Source organism: Dipodomys spectabilis, unplaced genomic scaffold (genome assembly GCF_019054845.1).
Source record: "Dipodomys spectabilis isolate Male_0828 unplaced genomic scaffold, ASM1905484v1 ptg000119l, whole genome shotgun sequence".
NCBI classification, from domain to species: Eukaryota; Metazoa; Chordata; class Mammalia; order Rodentia; family Heteromyidae; genus Dipodomys; species Dipodomys spectabilis.
In genome coordinates this window covers 703,390-719,637 of record NW_024870796.1, presented here as the reverse complement: position 1 = coordinate 719,637, position 16,248 = coordinate 703,390, and the positions used below count along the sequence as shown (strand labels likewise).

Genomic DNA, 16,248 nt, shown 5'->3' with positions numbered 1-16,248 from the left:
AAAAAGAAGGAAGGAAGGAAGGAAGGAAGGAAGAGAGAAATAGGAAAGAAGGGAGGGAAGGGAGGGAAGGGAGGAAGGCAGGCAGGAGGAAGGAAGGCAGGCAGGAGGAAGGAGTCCTGCGTTTACGTAAGTGCTCTTCACGTCTCATTGGCAGGTGGTTCCCTGCAGGTCTCTCTGTCTTTTGTCTGGGGTCACTTTGGCCACAGGTTTGCTTCTCTTTTTTAGTCTGTCACTCTTCTCCATTGTTCCTTTGTTTTCTAAGGAATTAACCTTGGCCTTTTGGCGTTTCCTTCTGTCTAATTTCCTGGTTTCTCTAGAATTCTTTTTCTAACTTCCTGAGTTGGGCACTTTGCTGGTCATTTCATTCTTTTTCATGCAATCTTTGCAGGGCGCTGGGTGCGGGTGGGCAGGTGGCTCACGCCTGTCATCTGAGCTACTTAGGAGGCTGAGATCTGAGGATCTCATTTCAAAGCCAGCCTGGGCAGGAACATCCCTGAGACTCTTCAACTTACCACCAGAAAACCAGAAGTGGCGCTGTAGCTCAAGTGGTAGAGCACTCGCCTTGAACTGAAGAGCTCAGGGACAGCGCCCAGTCCCAGAGTTCAAGACTCACTAACAACAACAATAAAAACAACAACTAGAACTCCAGTGTTCACTCGGGTCTTGATTTCCTAATTCCCACTGGCTATAGTTTGGACCTCAAGTGTCCCCAAAGGACCATGTGTTAAGTCATGCCAGCACAGCGTGTGTCCTCAGCACGGCACTGTGGGATGAGCCGGAGGGTGCTGTCTTCCAGCCACCAGGGACAAGCCTCCAAGGGAGGAACCTGGGAGTCCAGCCCCTTCCTCTCTGACCTGGCCACGAGGTGAGCACGTGTTCTGATGTGTGCTCTCCCCCAGGGGCTGACACAGGCCCACAGCAACACGGACGGCAGTTCTCGGGCTAGCAAAATAAACCCTATCTCTTCCTAAGCTGATTATCTCTGGGATTTGTTACAACAGTGAAAGGCGGACGGATACACCATTTCCTCTCTAGCTCAGAAGTCATTAAAACTTTAGTTCTGCTGATGTCTGTTTGAGGCCTGTCACAGAGGAGGCATTTAATAATGCCATCGTCATCATCATCATCATCATCATCATCATCATCATCATCATCATCATCATCACCGTTTGCTAGCTAGAAGAGTAAGTCTTCCCTCTCATTTTGCCTATTTTTCCCAAAACCAGAAGACAACACAGATCCCATTTTGAACCCCAATATTCTCAGACGAGCTGAGAATATTGGTCCTGTCTGCCCAGGTCTAAAAAGTTATACAAAGCCCTGCCCAAACCCAGCAACACTCTTCACAGGAATCTAACTTAATAACCTAACAGAAAGAACACACACACATATGTTCGCATTAATGCTCATGAGAACATTTGTCATCTCCCAGAGAGGAAACGAGGTTAGAGATAGTCACGATGTCCATCATCATTATTTTGATGGCTGTAAAGCACTCTGGAAAGTTTACCACCTCTGACTAAGTCCCCTGGAAGTAAGCACTTAGCAGAGTAAGCGTACGGGCGGTGTGGGCGTAGCTGCGCTGCTGTAGTAACCAGGGCAGCGTCATCTCTCCGCTCAGGACCAGCAGGCACTGCTTGTACTGCCTCTGCACTAAGTGCTACAGGCAATGAACACAGGCCATTCTGCACACAGAAATGCACCATAGGAAAACCACGAGGGTGGAATCACTGGGTAAAAGGTATGTGCCTTTTAAGTAGAATGGGTCTTATTATAAAAACAAACCTCAGAATACCTCATTATTTCCACCGTCTTCCTCCGTTAGCCAAGCACTACAAACACAGTTACACAGCTGCATATTGTTTGAAGGCACTTGGCAAGGAATGAACTCTAACCTAAGCTTCAATTGGACTCGATTGAGTGGCTGGCTACACCAAGAAGGGGCTCTACAAACATAATGCTACATAATAAAAGCGATAGTCAACACTACAAAACATAGGAAAAACACTGGACGATATAGGATTCCAGGATTCCAATAGCATAGCCCATAAGGACTGACAGGACTGCAGTGTACTAAAAGCTTCTGTATAGCAAAGGAATCAGAATGGAGACAGCCTACAGAGAAAGCCTCACCTGCTATACATCTGACAATGGACTAATAACCAGAATATACCAAGAGATAAAAAAGCTAAACTTGGGGCTGGGAAGGTGGCTCAGTGGTAGAGCGCTTGCCTTGCATGCATGAGGCCCTGGGTTCGATTCCCCAGCACCACATAAGCAAAAAGAAAAAAGCCAGAAGTGGCACTGTGGCTCAAGTGGTAGAGCGCTAGCCTTGAGCTGAAGGGCTGAGGGACAGCGCCCAGGCCCAGAGTTCAGGCCCCATGACCGGACCCAAAAAAAAAAAAAGCTAAACTTGCTGCACGCCAGTGGCTCCTGCCTGTAATCCTAGCTACTCAAAAGGCTGAGATCTAAGGATCACGGTTCAAAGCCAGGGCAGGAAAACCCGTGAGACTCTTATCTCCAATAAACCACTAGGAAACCGGAAGTGGCACTGTGGCTCTAGTGGTAGAGCGATCGCCTTGAGCTGAAGAGCGCAGGGACAGCACCCAAACTGAGAGTTCAAATCCCACGACCAACCAAAAAAAAAAAAAAAAAGCTAAACTTTTTTTGTTTTCGTGTCAGTCCTACGGCTTGAACTTGGGGCCCACTTGAGCATAGTGCCACTTCTGGCTTTTTCTGAGTAGTTTATTGTAGATAATCACATGGACTTTCGTGCCTGGACTGGCTCTGAACTGTGATCTGAGGATCACAGCCTCCTCAGTAGCTAGGATTATAGGCACGAACCACCAGCTCCCTGCTATAAAACTAAACTTTTTTGTTGTTGTTGCTGGCTGTGGGACTTGAACTCAGGGCCTAGGCACTGTCCCTGAGCTCTTTTGCTCAAGGCTAGCATTCTACCACTTTAAACCATAGCTCCACTTCTGGTTTCGAATGGTTAATTTGAGATATAGAGTCTCACAGGGACTTTTCTATCCTGACTGGCTTCGAACTCAGATCTCAGCCTCCTGAGTAGCTAGGATTACAAGGCCTGAGCCACCAGCACCCAGCTTAAAAAGCTAAACTCCTAAAGAACCAATATCCCAATTGATAAATGGGCAAATAAACACACAATTCCCAAAAGTAAAAATGGCCAATAAATAATGAAGAAATGTTTAACATTCCTGGCCACAAAGGATTTGCAAATGGAAATCACACTGAGATTTCATCCCGCTTCAATCAGAATGGCTATCACCGAGAACATAAATAACAGCAAATGGTGTGTGTGTGTGTGTGTGTGTGTGTGTGTGTGTGTGTGTGTGTGTGTGTGTGTGTGTGTGTGTGTGTGTGTGTGTGTGTGTGTGTATGTGTGTGTTGGTGAGGATATAAATTAATGCAGTCACTATGGAAAGCAATATGAAGATACTTCAAAAACTGTATCTATGGAATAGCACTACAATGATCCAACTCTTGGGCATATAGTTAAAGGGACACAGTCAGGATACAATAGTCTAAGGTATGCTGGGTGCCAGTGGCTCATGCCTATAATCCTAGCCACTTACGAGGCTGAGATCTGAGGATCGTTATTTGAATCCAGCCTGGGCAGAAAAGTACCCATGGGACTCTTATCTCCAATGAACCACTCAAAAAGCTCAGGGACAGCGCCCAGGCTCTGAGTTCAAGTCCCATGACTGACAAAAACAAAGAACAACAGTCTATGGCGGCACTATTGACAATAGCTAAGCTATGGAGTCAGCCCACGTGACCCTCAACCGATGAACGGATAAAGAAAATGTGGTATATTCGCCTTCAACCCATGGCCTTGGTGAAACATTCAAAATTCAACCTCCAGCAGTGGGCAGTAGGCTCAACCGCCCCTCCATCTTAGCAGAATGCGAGCAGACACTTTAGTTTCTATCTCTGTGAAATGGGAATAAGATCTTCACTGTGCTGTGGGGGGAGGAAATAAGGAAAGACGGGCAGGACTTGGAATTTGCCTGCAAATTCCATTGGTTCCAGGAGCAGCCCTCCTCCTCCCCCCAATACCACAATCTCCCATGCTGGAGTCCTTACTACACCACGTTCTGCAGATAACCTAAGCCTGTCTTCCTGCAAACCTCAGTCATCTCTAGGATACTTCTGGTATCCATGTGTGGCAATCATTATTATATGCATTGTTTGGAGAATGGCGACAAGAGGAAAGTCTATATACGGTTCAGGAGAGATACCCATTTCCCCCCGAAATGTTTTCCCTCACGGTTGCTTGCACCCACAGATGCGGAGGCCACGGCGTGCACGCTGCGGTCAGTGGGGAGGGAGGGTTGGTAACGGGCGCAGCCTTACATGGATCTTGCCCTTAACGAACGTGGTAATATCCTCTTCGCTGTCAAAGATGGACAGTGTCTGAAGCAAGTTGGTTTCCAGCCATTCCCAGTGTTTTGTGATCTCTTTGCGGGAAGAACCTAGAAGTTTGGTAAAGAAAAATCATTAAATCACCGGGTCTTAAACTCAAGTTAGGGAGATTAAAATGGGCGACTTTTCTCGGATACCTTCCTGTGACCACCTTCTCCCAGCTGCTCATTCATCTTCTGCTGAAATGTCACATGTATATAACCAAAGTGACAAATGGGCCGGGTGCCAGTGGCTCACGCCTGTAATCCTAGCTACTCAGGAGGCTGAGATCTGAGGATCGCGGTTCAAAGCCAGCCCGGGCAAGAAAGACCGTGAGACTCCTATCTCCAATAAACCACCAGAAAACCGGAAGTGGCGCTGTAGCTCAAGTGGTAGTGCGCTCGCCTTGAGCTGAAGAGCTGAGGGACAGCGCCCAGGCCCAGAGTTCAAGCCCCACGACCGACCAAAAAAAAAAAAAAAAAAGAAATGCAGACAGTTATGCGGGAAAAGTGAGCACCAGCGCCATTATGCAAACTATACTGCGGCTGGTAGGCAACGCAGTAAAAGGAATGTGCCAGCTAATTGAGTATGAAGGCACTCCTGTTTCCACACTTCCTTTGGATTTTATTTCATTCCTAGATCATAGAGATAGACATTACTATATTCATTTTAAAGGAGGAAGCCGAGGCACAGAGAGATTAAGTAAGTTAGCTGAGACCCCACAGCTTGGAAGTCACCAATCAGAATCCTAGTCCTGGCTGCCTGGCTGCCGACTCCCCTTAGCCTCAGAGCTCCCCTCTGCTGGGAGGGACTTCCGTGTGAGTGTGCAGAGAGGATAAGAGGGAGGGTGGCGGTGTGGCTCTGAGGGATCAGCACAGCTTTTCCTGTGAGGAACGTCTGGGTGGGCTGTCACAGCAGGGACATCACAGCAGGACCAGGAGGGGTAGGAGGGGTAAGGTGGGGAGCTTCAGGCTCTGTGCTATTTCACCTGTCTGAAGACAAGGGTGTGCCTAGAGGAGAGGAGGCCAGAAACAAGGAAGGTCGGGTGGATTCTGGGAGTTCCTCAAACCCTGGTGAAGGGGTCAAGATTCACCTGGCAGGTGCCAACAGGGCATCTGGCTGTGGTGAGCTGGTCCTCTTACCCGGCCCTGGGGAAGGAGGGAATGGGAGGGGGGATCTGCAGCATGGCTGGGCCTCTCCTTAGCCTCAGCGCCCCCCCCCCCCATCCCAGGATTCCCCATCCACACTGCTGCTCCTCTCCCTCTCCCCGGGCTGCTCTAAGTCCTCTTCCCTCTCCATCCGCTCCCGAGAAGGATCTCTGCTGAGACGCGATGGCAATTTCCAGGGCTCACGTGCAGTCCTTTCCATGTTTCCCATGTAGTTGGGATGACAGGTGTGCACTACCATGCCCACTTCTGGTTGAGATGAGGGCCTCAAGGATTTTCTGCTTGGGCTGCCTTGAACCGTGATCTTCCCAATCTCCACCTCCCGAGTGGCTGGGCTCACAAGCGTGAACCACCGTGCTGGCTTCCAGGGCTCCTTTTAAAGTCACCTGTTTCCTTGTGGCCTAGAAACAGGCCGAGGCTCCTGGACTCTGCTTTGGAGACCCTACAGGAAGCCCTTGTCTTCCGCAATGAGTGCGCTCAGCCTCCCAGAGCCTCCCTGGCTCGGGATCCAGGAAATCGGGGTTCCTGCCAGGGGGTTTCCACTGGCCTTGGGCAACCTCCATTTCTAACCATGGTGTGTGATCGTAAAGAGGGCGGCAGACCAGCGATTTCAGGGCGCAGAGAGGAGGATGTCAGCACGGGGGTAGAGCACCCGCGGGTGAACAGTGGCGGTTTCTGGGTGGCCACTTGTCCTGTGCTGTTCTTCTCCTGCCTCCTGAAGCGGAGGCACGGAGGACGGGGCGCTGAGGCCTCCAGCCCACAGCCGAGGCGGGGAGGATCTGCAGGGGGCTCTGGGGAGTGCCCGGCACACAGGGCTGCTATGACTACCGTTTTCTCAGAACCACCTCGGGCTGGCCAGCGCCAACCGACAGGAAGCTTCCTCCCATACTGGGGGGATGGGTTCACTTCCTCCTGGGACCACAGTGGATTGTCATTCTCCTCGTGGGGATGTTCCACACAGCCCCTGAATGAGAGAGCACCCCCGGCCCTGACTCCAGGGGAGAAACACGGCCAGGTTCCTGTGATCAGAATTCGCCATCAGCCCAGTGGTGCAGAACTTCTAGGTGTGCTTCTGTGTTAAGACACTTCATTTAGTATCGGTGGTGATTCGCCAGCGCGAACCGGGTCTGGAGCACGGGCTGCTCATCACAGGCCTGCTCTCGGGAGCGCGCTCTCAGCAGGCTCATCATCACAGGCCTGCTCTCGGGAGCGCGCTCTCAGCAGGGCTGCTCATCACAGGCCTGCTCTCGGGAGCGCGCTCTCAGCAGGGCTGGTCATCACAGGCCTGCTCTCGGGAGCGCGCTCTCAGCAGGGCTGCTCATCACAGGCCTGCTCTCGGGAGCGTGCTCTCAGCAGGCTCATCATCACAGGCCTGCTCTCGGGAGCGCGCTCTCAGCAGGGCTGGCTCATCATCACAGGCCTGCTCTCGGGAGCGCACTCTCAGCAGGGCTGGCTCATCATCACAGGCCTGCTCTCGGGAGCGCGCTCTCAGCTAGCTCATGTCACAGGCCTGCTCTCGGGAGCGCGCTCTCAGCAGGGCTGGCTCATGTCACAGGCCTGCTCTCAGGAGCGCGCTCTCAGCAGGGCTGGTCATCACAGGCCTGCTCTCAGGAGCGCGTTCTCAGCAGGCTCATCATCACAGGCCTGCTCTCGGGAGCGCGCTCTCAGCAGGCTCATCATCACAGGCCTGCTCTCGGGAGCGCGCTCTCAGCAGGGCTGCTCATCACAGGCCTGCTCTCGGGAGCGCGCTCTCAGCAGGGCTGGTCATCACAGGCCTGCTCTCGGGAGCGCGCTCTCAGCAGGGCTGCTCATCACAGGCCTGCTCTCGGGAGCGCGCTCTCAGCAGGCTCATCATCACAGGCCTGCTCTCGGGAGCGCGCTCTCAGCAGGGCTGGCTCATCATCACAGGCCTGCTCTCGGGAGCGCACTCTCAGCAGGGCTGGCTCATCATCACAGGCCTGCTCTCGGGAGCGCGTTCTCAGCAGGGCTGGCTCGTGTCACAGGCCTGCTCTCGGGAGCACGCTCTCAGCAGGCTCATCATCACAGGCCTGCTCTCGGGAGCGCGCTCTCAGCAGGGCTGGTCATCACAGGCCTGCTCTCGGGAGCGCGCTCTCAGCAGGGCTGGCTCATCATCACAGGCCTGCTCTCGGGAGCGCGCTCTCAGCTAGCTCATGTCACAGGCCTGCTCTCGGGAGCGCGCTCTCAGCAGGGCTGGCTCATGTCACAGGCCTGCTCTCAGGAGCACGCTCTCAGCAGGGCTGGTCATCACAGGCCTGCTCTCGGGAGCGCGCTCTCAGCAGGCTCATCATCACAGGCCTGCTCTCGGGAGCGCGTTCTCAGCAGGCTCATCATCACAGGCCTGCTCTCGGGAGCGCGCTCTCAGCAGGGCTGGTCATCACAGGCCTGCTCTCGGGAGCGCGCTCTCAGCAGGCTCATCATCACAGGCCTGCTCTCGGGAGCGCGCTCTCAGCAGGCTCATCATCACAGGCCTGCTCTCGGGAGCGCGCTCTCAGCAGGGCTGGCTCATCATCACAGGCCTGCTCTCGGGAGCGCACTCTCAGCAGGCTCATCATCACAGGCCTGCTCTCGGGAGCGCGCTCTCAGCAGGGCTGGCTCATCATCACAGGCCTGCTCTCGGGAGCGCGCTCTCAGCAGGGCTGGTCATCACAGGCCTGCTCTCGGGAGCGCGCTCTCAGCAGGGCTCATCATCACAGGCCTGCTCTCGGGAGCGCGCTCTCAGCAGGCTCATGTCACAGGCCTGCTCTCGGGAGCGCGTTCTCAGCAGGGCTGGCTCGTGTCACAGGCCTGCTCTCGGGAGCGCGCTCTCAGCAGGGCTGGTCATCACAGGCCTGCTCTTGGGAGCGCGCTCTCAGCAGGCTCATCATCACAGGCCTGCTCTCGGGAGCGCGCTCTCAGCAGGGCTCATCATCACAGGCCTGCTCTCGGGAGCGCGCTCTCAGCAGGGCTCATCATCACAGGCCTGCTCTCGGGAGCGCGCTCTCAGCAGGGCTGGTCATCACAGGCCTGCTCTCGGGAGCGCGCTCTCAGCAGGCTCATCATCATAGGCCTGCTCTCGGGAGCACGCTCTCAGCAGGGCTCATCATCACAGGCCTGCTCTCGGGAGCGCGCTCTCAGCAGGGCTGGTCATCACAGGCCTGCTCTCGGGAGCGCGCTCTCAGCAGGCTCATCATCACAGGCCTGCTCTCGGGAGCGCGCTCTCAGCAGGGCTGGTCATCACAGGCCTGCTCTCGGGAGCGCGCTCTCAGCAGGCTCATCATCACAGGCCTGCTCTCGGGAGCGCGCTCTCAGCAGGGCTGGTCATCACAGGCCTGCTCTCGGGAGCGCGCTCTCAGCTAGCTCATGTCACAGGCCTGCTCTCGGGAGCGCGCTCTCAGCAGGGCTGGCTCATGTCACAGGCCTGCTCTCAGGAGCGCGCTCTCAGCAGGCTCATCATCACAGGCCTGCTCTTGGGAGCGCGCTCTCAGCAGGCTCATCATCACAGGCCTGCTCTCGGGAGCGCGCTCTCAGCAGGGCTGGTCATCACAGGCCTGCTCTCGGGAGCGCGCTCTCAGCAGGGCTGGCTCGTGTCACAGGCCTGCTCTCGGGAGCGCGCTCTCAGCAGGGCTGGCTCGTGTCACAGGCCTGCTCTCGGGAGCGCGCTCTCAGCAGGCTCATCATCACAGGCCTGCTCTCGGGAGCGCGCTCTCAGCAGGGCTGGTCATCACAGGCCTGCTCTCGGGAGCGCGCTCTCAGCAGGGCTCATCATCACAGGCCTGCTCTCGGGAGCGCGCTCTCAGCAGGCTCATCATCACAGGCCTGCTCTCGGGAGCGCGCTCTCAGCAGGGCTGGTCATCACAGGCCTGCTCTCGGGAGCGCGCTCTCAGCAGGCTCATCATCACAGGCCTGCTCTCGGGAGCGCGCTCTCAGCAGGGCTGGTCATCACAGGCCTGCTCTCGGGAGCGCGCTCTCAGCTAGCTCATGTCACAGGCCTGCTCTCGGGAGCGCGCTCTCAGCAGGGCTGGCTCATGTCACAGGCCTGCTCTCAGGAGCGCGCTCTCAGCAGGCTCATCATCACAGGCCTGCTCTTGGGAGCGCGCTCTCAGCAGGCTCATCATCACAGGCCTGCTCTCGGGAGCGCGCTCTCAGCAGGGCTGGTCATCACAGGCCTGCTCTCGGGAGCGCGCTCTCAGCAGGGCTGGCTCGTGTCACAGGCCTGCTCTCGGGAGCGCGCTCTCAGCAGGGCTGGCTCGTGTCACAGGCCTGCTCTCGGGAGCGCGCTCTCAGCAGGCTCATCATCACAGGCCTGCTCTCGGGAGCGCGCTCTCAGCAGGGCTGGTCATCACAGGCCTGCTCTCGGGAGCGCGCTCTCAGCAGGGCTCATCATCACAGGCCTGCTCTCGGGAGCGCGCTCTCAGCAGGGCTGGCTCGTGTCACAGGCCTGCTCTCGGGAGCGCGCTCTCAGCAGGGCTGGCTCGTGTCACAGGCCTGCTCTCGGGAGCGCGCTCTCAGCAGGGCTGGTCATCACAGGCCTGCTCTCGGGAGCGCGCTCTCAGCAGGGCTGGCTCGTGTCACAGGCCTGCACTCAGGACGAGCGATGCATTTTGCCTGGGCCCATTTTAAGCCGTGTTGTGTCAAGCAAAAGCACAACACTAACAATGTCACTAAACAGACGGAGCCACGGCCACTTGCTTACTGTGTAACAAGAAGGGGACACATCACTGCGACCCACTTCAGCTGGGGACACCCTCCAGGCGACTCAAGTTTTCACCATTTTGCAAGGTTGAGACCATGAAAGTGCCAGGGTTTGGTTTTTGTTTTTTTGTCAGTCATGGGGCATGAACTCTGGGCCTGGGCGCTGTCCCTCAGCTCCTCAGCTCAAGGCGAGTGCTCTACCACTTGAGCCACAGCGCCACTTTGGTTTTCTGCTGGTTTGTTGGTCATAAGAGTCTCACTGGGACTTACCTGCCCAGCCTGGCTTTGAATCATGATCCTCAGATCTCAGCCTCCTGAGTAGCTAGGATGACAGGCGTGAGCCACCAGCACTGAGCTGTGCCAGGTTACAATGAGGCCCGACTCGGAGAAAACGGCCGCCTGTGAGCCCCCAGCTGAGCCCTCAGAGGCAGGAGGGGCTCCATGCGGCCATGCCCTGCCTGGCCTGTGTCTCTAGCTGGCGTGGCTGTGCTGTCTGACGGGGTGGGGGCAGGGGGTCTCCATAAGCACCAGCCCATGGGCATGCAGCTGCATGGCCCTCCCCTCCCAGCGCGACCTTATGAGCCCGGTACCTACCGCACGCCACCGTCCAGTAGACCTGCGAGTCCTGGGTCTGGTGCAGGATGCGGTAAGGGGCCACACGGGCACTGGAGTCCAGCACCACGTCCAGGGTGCCCACGAGGAGACCTAGGGGCAAAGCAGACAGATGTGGAGGGTGAGAGGCGCCAGAGGCTGAGTCTGCCCCCGAAGAACGCTCATCCTGAAGCACCCCAAGCTCATACTGCTTCTTCTTTCTCTGCGGCCTCCAGCTGGAAATCTGATCTCTCAAGAGCTCTTTCCAGCTCCTTCCAGAAAGCAATCATTTATTTTTCTGGCTCAGAAATACTTTTGGGAGTCAGGCATTCGTGGCTCACGCCTGTAATCCTAGCTATTCAGGAGGCTGAGATCTGAGGCTCACGGTTCAAAACCAGCCCAGGCAGGAAAGCCTGTGAGACTCTTATCTCCAATAAACCACTAGAAACCTGGAAGTGGTGCTGTAGCTCAAACGGTAGAGCATTCTTCTTGAGCTGAAGAGCTGAGGGACAGCGCCCAGGCCCAGAGTTCAGGCCCTATGGCAGACAAAAAAATAAAAAAGAAATACTTTTGGGCAGGGGTGTGGGGAGATTTGACAGGACTTGTTTAAACAATTCTAAGAGGCCTTCTTTTAGCAAATTACAAAACTAGGTTTGAACATGTATTTCTTTTCCTTTTTTTTTTTTTTTAAAGGTGCTGGGGTTTGAACTGAGTATTATGCTCCCTAGAAAAAACAAGCACTTTTCCGCTAAGCCACCCCTCCTTTTTTTTTTTTTTTTGGGGTCCAGTCGTGGGGCCTGAACTCTGGGCCTGGGCGCTGTCCCTCAGCTCTTCAGCTCAAGGCTAGCGCTCTACCACTTGAGCCACACCGCCACTTCCGGCTTTTTTCTTTTTGCTTATGTGGCGCTGAGGAATCGAACCTAGGGCCTCGAGCATGCAAGGCAAGCGCTCTGCCACTGAGCCACCTTCCCAGCCCCCCTCCTCTCCCTTTCTGCACTGACACAGACTCTAGTCCTGCCTGAGAGCATTTCCGGACCACTGGCATGACAGGTGTACATCAATATGCCCAGCCATGGGGTGAGAAGGGTTCTCTAGAACTTTCCTGCCTAAGCAGGCTTCATTTGACATTCCAATGTCAGTCCTTCCTAACTTCCCAAGTAGCTACCACAAGGGAAAGCTACTGCAACCGGGCCAGAACAAGCTATGTGTTCCTGTGTTCCTTCTTCTTCCTCCTCCTCCCCTCTTCCTTTTCCTTTTTTTGGGGGGAGGGGTGCGCCAGGGATTAAACCTCGGGCCTTACTCAATCACCCTACCACTTGAGTTTATGCCCCTAGTCAATTCCTTTTTTTTTTTCAGTTGTGGGACTTGAACTCTGGGCCTGGGCGCTGTCCCTGCACTTTTTAGCTCAAGGCAAGCTTCTACCGCTTAAGCCACAGCACCGCTTCTGGTTTTCTAGTGTTTTATTAGAGATAAGAGTCTCACAGACTTTCCTGCCTGGGCTGGCTTTGAACCGAGATCCTCAGATCTCAGCCTCCTGAGTAGCTAGGATGACAGGTGTGAGCCACCTGCACCGGCTGTCAATTCCTTCTTTATCTCTTTCTTTTTTCCTTTCTCCTCCTAGTACTGGGGCTTGAATTCAGGGCCTCAGCCCTCTATTTGCTCACAATGGGTGCTTTACTACAGGAGCTATGCCTCCAGTTTTTGCCAGTTAATTGGATAAGTCTGTAAGTCTGACTTTTCAGTTCAGTCTGGTTTCAAATTGAAATCTTCCAAGTCTTAGGACCCTCTCCCTTCCCTCCTCCACCCCCACCTCCACACCAGTAGCTAGGATTACAGGTGTGAGCCACTGGTGCCTGGCTAAGTATTTCTTTCAAATGAGAAAGTGGAAGATACAAATTAATGACACCCAGTGCCACACATATTCAGAAAAATAATACAATCTTTTGTATTTCAAGATGTAGTCTCACTGTATAGCTCAGATGGGCCTCAGACCCTCAATCCTCCTGCCTCAGCCTCTGTAATTACAGATGTGACCAACATACCTAGCTTACACTTATTAACCTCTTTTAGTAACCACCAGATGTCTCTTTTTTTTTCCCCACTATACTTTTTGTTTTGTTTTTTCTTTTTTGAAACTGAGGATCAAACCCAGGACGTTGTGCTTGTAAGGCAGGTGCTCTGCCACTGAGCTACCCCTCAGCCCAGAGACACGTCTCCCTTCCTTCTGACATTTTTTTTGGCTGAGAATGCTGGCTGCTTTTTCACAGTACAATGGTTCTGTAACATCATCTTCTGTATCAAGAACAGGAAGACAACTATGGTCTTTCTTCTCCCATAGGATCACAAACTTTTGTTTTTAAACATTGAAGGAAGTTTCTTTCAGCCTAAAATGTCAGCCTAAAAGGACAGGGACACTTTTAGGATTGTTGAGTTTGGTAAAACGCTGATCCAGGTCCATCTGCCTCTCTGTCTGTCTGTCTGTCTCTCTCTTCTCTAAACGGAAACATTTTAAGGCATTTCAAGATTTCTTCTCATCCTACCCGATGAGCTGTGATAGCATTCTTGGTGGATGTCATTATTTCCCAACAAATCAGCAGGAAATGTGTCTTCTGCTATCGCTTGTCTGAGTCACGCCTCTTTAGTAATGAAATGATGAAGCAATCTAAAGTCCTGTCTATGGCTTGGAATTTTTCAATATAGAAATTTTGGTAAAGCCTGAAAATGTATTATTCCCATCTTCCTGTTACTGGCAGAGGCATTTCTCTTAATCCTTTGGGTGCTGGAACTCAGCTTGAACTCCATCTTGTTTGGCTTTTCACTCACGGCTGAGGCTCTACCACCTGTGCCAGGCTTCCAGTCCACCTACTGATTCTATTACTCAACTTTAACTTCTGTTTCTTACATCCTTTTATTTTTTGGTATGGTAATCAGATTTGAATTCAGGGCCTTAAACTTACTAGACCAAGTGTCCTACCACTTGAGCCACGCCTCTGGCTCACGATGCTTTAGTGACTCTTCAGATATTGCATTTTTTCCCAGTCTAGCCTCAGACAGACTTTCCTAAGGATAGCTCCTGTTTTAGCTGAGATTGCAGACAGACATAAACAGCCACAGCTGGCTTTTCACCTTGTGCCCCGTGAGCCCTTAACCGCAATCCTGTCTGCCTCACTTGGAGCAGGGGACTGCAGGCATGCCCCACTACACCAGGCCAAGTCTATTCACTTTATTTATTTATTTTGTGTCAGTTGTGGGGCTTGAACTCTGGGCTTGAGCCCTGTTCCTGTACACTTCAGCTCAAGGCGAGCACTCTACCACTTGAGCCACAGCCCCACTTCTGATTTTCTGGTGCTTAATTGGAGATAATGGACGTTCCTGCCTGGGCAATCCTCAGATCTCAGCCTCCCGACTAGCTAGGATGACAGGTGTGAGCCACCAGTTCCAGGCTAAGTCTATGCACTTTAATATGATCCTCTCCCCTCAGATTCTGTCTTTAATAAATAAAATGAACAACTGCAAAACAGGTCTTGTTCAGAAGCATTCAAATTAGGGGTTTGCTGATTTCCCACTTGTTTCAGTGAAATATTCTAAAAAAAAAAAAAAAAAGGTCTCTAAACTGCAATTAAAGGGACATAATTGAACTTAAACACGTTTCGGAATAAACCTCTTTTCATTGGTCATGCTGAGGTTTCTTTTCTGGTCTTGGAAATTGTGTTTCCGAGTGGCTAGACTCCTGGCGTGACCCTGCTGCAGAACTTGAAAGTGTTTTAACAGGCTCACCAGAAAGTTTAGGTTGGCAGGTTTTTAAAAGATAGTTGGAATAAAATCGAATCACTGACAGCTCTCTCCTGGCCATGCTTTTTATGGGAAGTGCCAAGAAGCATAAGCCTACTTGGGGGGGGGGGGGCCGGGCAATTTAAGGGATGGTTCCCTGGGAGGGGGTTGAGGCCTGGAAGCTCCATCTTGGGGGACACAACAGAGAGCTGGGTCTACTCTCCTTGAACAGATTGGCCCTGAGGCAGGTCGGGCCCGGCTCCTGTGATTCTCCAAGCCCTTTGGAGAGGGAGACCAAGTGGCTGAAGGGAACATTGTGTTTTCTTGGAAAAGGCACGGTCTCTTCCACGTTAAATGGTCCAGGAGAGGTTAGCGGCAGAGGTCGCCCATGGGAGCCTCCACCTGCCTCTGGCCAGACTGTAGAGCTGCAATACTGGAAAACCAGGTCATTTCCCAGAAAATTCTCTCGATCACATGGAAGAGCTAGCAACACCTAGGCCTGAATTCTTACAGGGCAATAATCAGGACCTAGAGAATCACATGCACTAACCCAACTCTGGTCCCACAGGGCTGGGGTGTGTGTGTGTGGGGGGGGGGGGGGGGGGCGGAGAGGCCCTGGAACCGAGGGGTTTTGGATACCCAAATCCTACAAAACACCCCAGACACTCACTGCCATGTCCTGCGTGAGTGAAAAAAGGGTCAGGCGTCTTGGCCAGCTCATGGGGAACACCCATCCTGGTAGCTGGGAAAAGCCTGGGGGGGGTGGGGGGAGTCAGAAGCCGGGGAGATCTCTGATACTCCTAGGTGGGCAGTTCTTCAGCGAGTTGGGAATAAAGAAGAGGATTGTGTAAAAACCAAAGAGGACAGAAAGAAGACTGGTGCATGTGACCCCGGGGGAAACTGAGGCAGGCCGGGGCTTCAACCCAGCCTTTTCAGTTGGTGGCAGGACATCGAACCTCAGGATGTCCGGGTGCTCCGGACCTCGCGGTCTCGCCGAAGCCTTCCGGCCTCAATCCCCGCCATGACCTCTGACCCCCGGCGCCCCCCTCCCCCGCGCCCCCTCCCCCGCGCGGGCCCTCCCCCTTCACGCCCCGCCGCCGCGCGCGCTGACGTGCGTGTCCCCGGCCCGGCCCGCGCGTCAGTCCCGGCCCCCCCCCCCCCCCCGCCCGGCCCCAGGCCCCAGGCCCCGCGCGCCTCTCACCCGTGAGGCCGCCGCCCTTGCCGTGGCCACGGCGCCGCTGCAGCACAAAGAAGGGGTTGGCCCGCTCCGTCACCCACAGCGCGTTGGCCACCAGCACCTCCTCCGGGCCTAGCCACATCGCGGGGCCGCTCGCTCCGGGGCCGAGGCCCGCGAAGCGGAAGCGCCCGCCGCTGCCGCCGCCGCCGTCGCTGCGACGGAGCCCAGCGGGAGAGGCGGGGCCGGCGCGGCCGGGGGTGGGGGGAAGAGTGGCGCCCCCTGGTGGCGAGCGGCACCACGCACGGCTCCGCTAGTGCCGCCTCCTCTCAGGCCCCGCCCCGCCTTGTCAGGCCCCGCCCTTCCAAGCCACGTCCGCCATGGCCACGCCCCTATCCCTTTCAGGCCCCACCCCCTGTCCAGGCC

General features: G+C 54.4%; 1 protein-coding gene across 5 annotated transcripts in view; it reads right to left on the bottom strand.

The window, feature by feature from the left end:
* Positions 1–16,028, bottom strand: part of Tbc1d9b (TBC1 domain family member 9B) — a 38,686-nt gene extending 22,658 nt beyond the window's left edge. For all 5 annotated transcript variants that reach the window (XM_042688793.1, XM_042688790.1, XM_042688789.1 and 2 more), the window contains exons 1-3: positions 15,850–16,028; positions 10,881–10,991; positions 4,381–4,499 (exon numbers count right to left, since the gene is read on the bottom strand). In XM_042688793.1, the coding sequence (XP_042544727.1) occupies positions 4,381–4,499; positions 10,881–10,991; positions 15,850–15,967 (348 nt within the window). In that variant the 5' untranslated portion in view covers positions 15,968–16,028. The remainder of the gene's footprint in view (positions 1–4,380; positions 4,500–10,880; positions 10,992–15,849) is intronic.
* Positions 16,029–16,248: the final 220 nt, after the last annotated feature.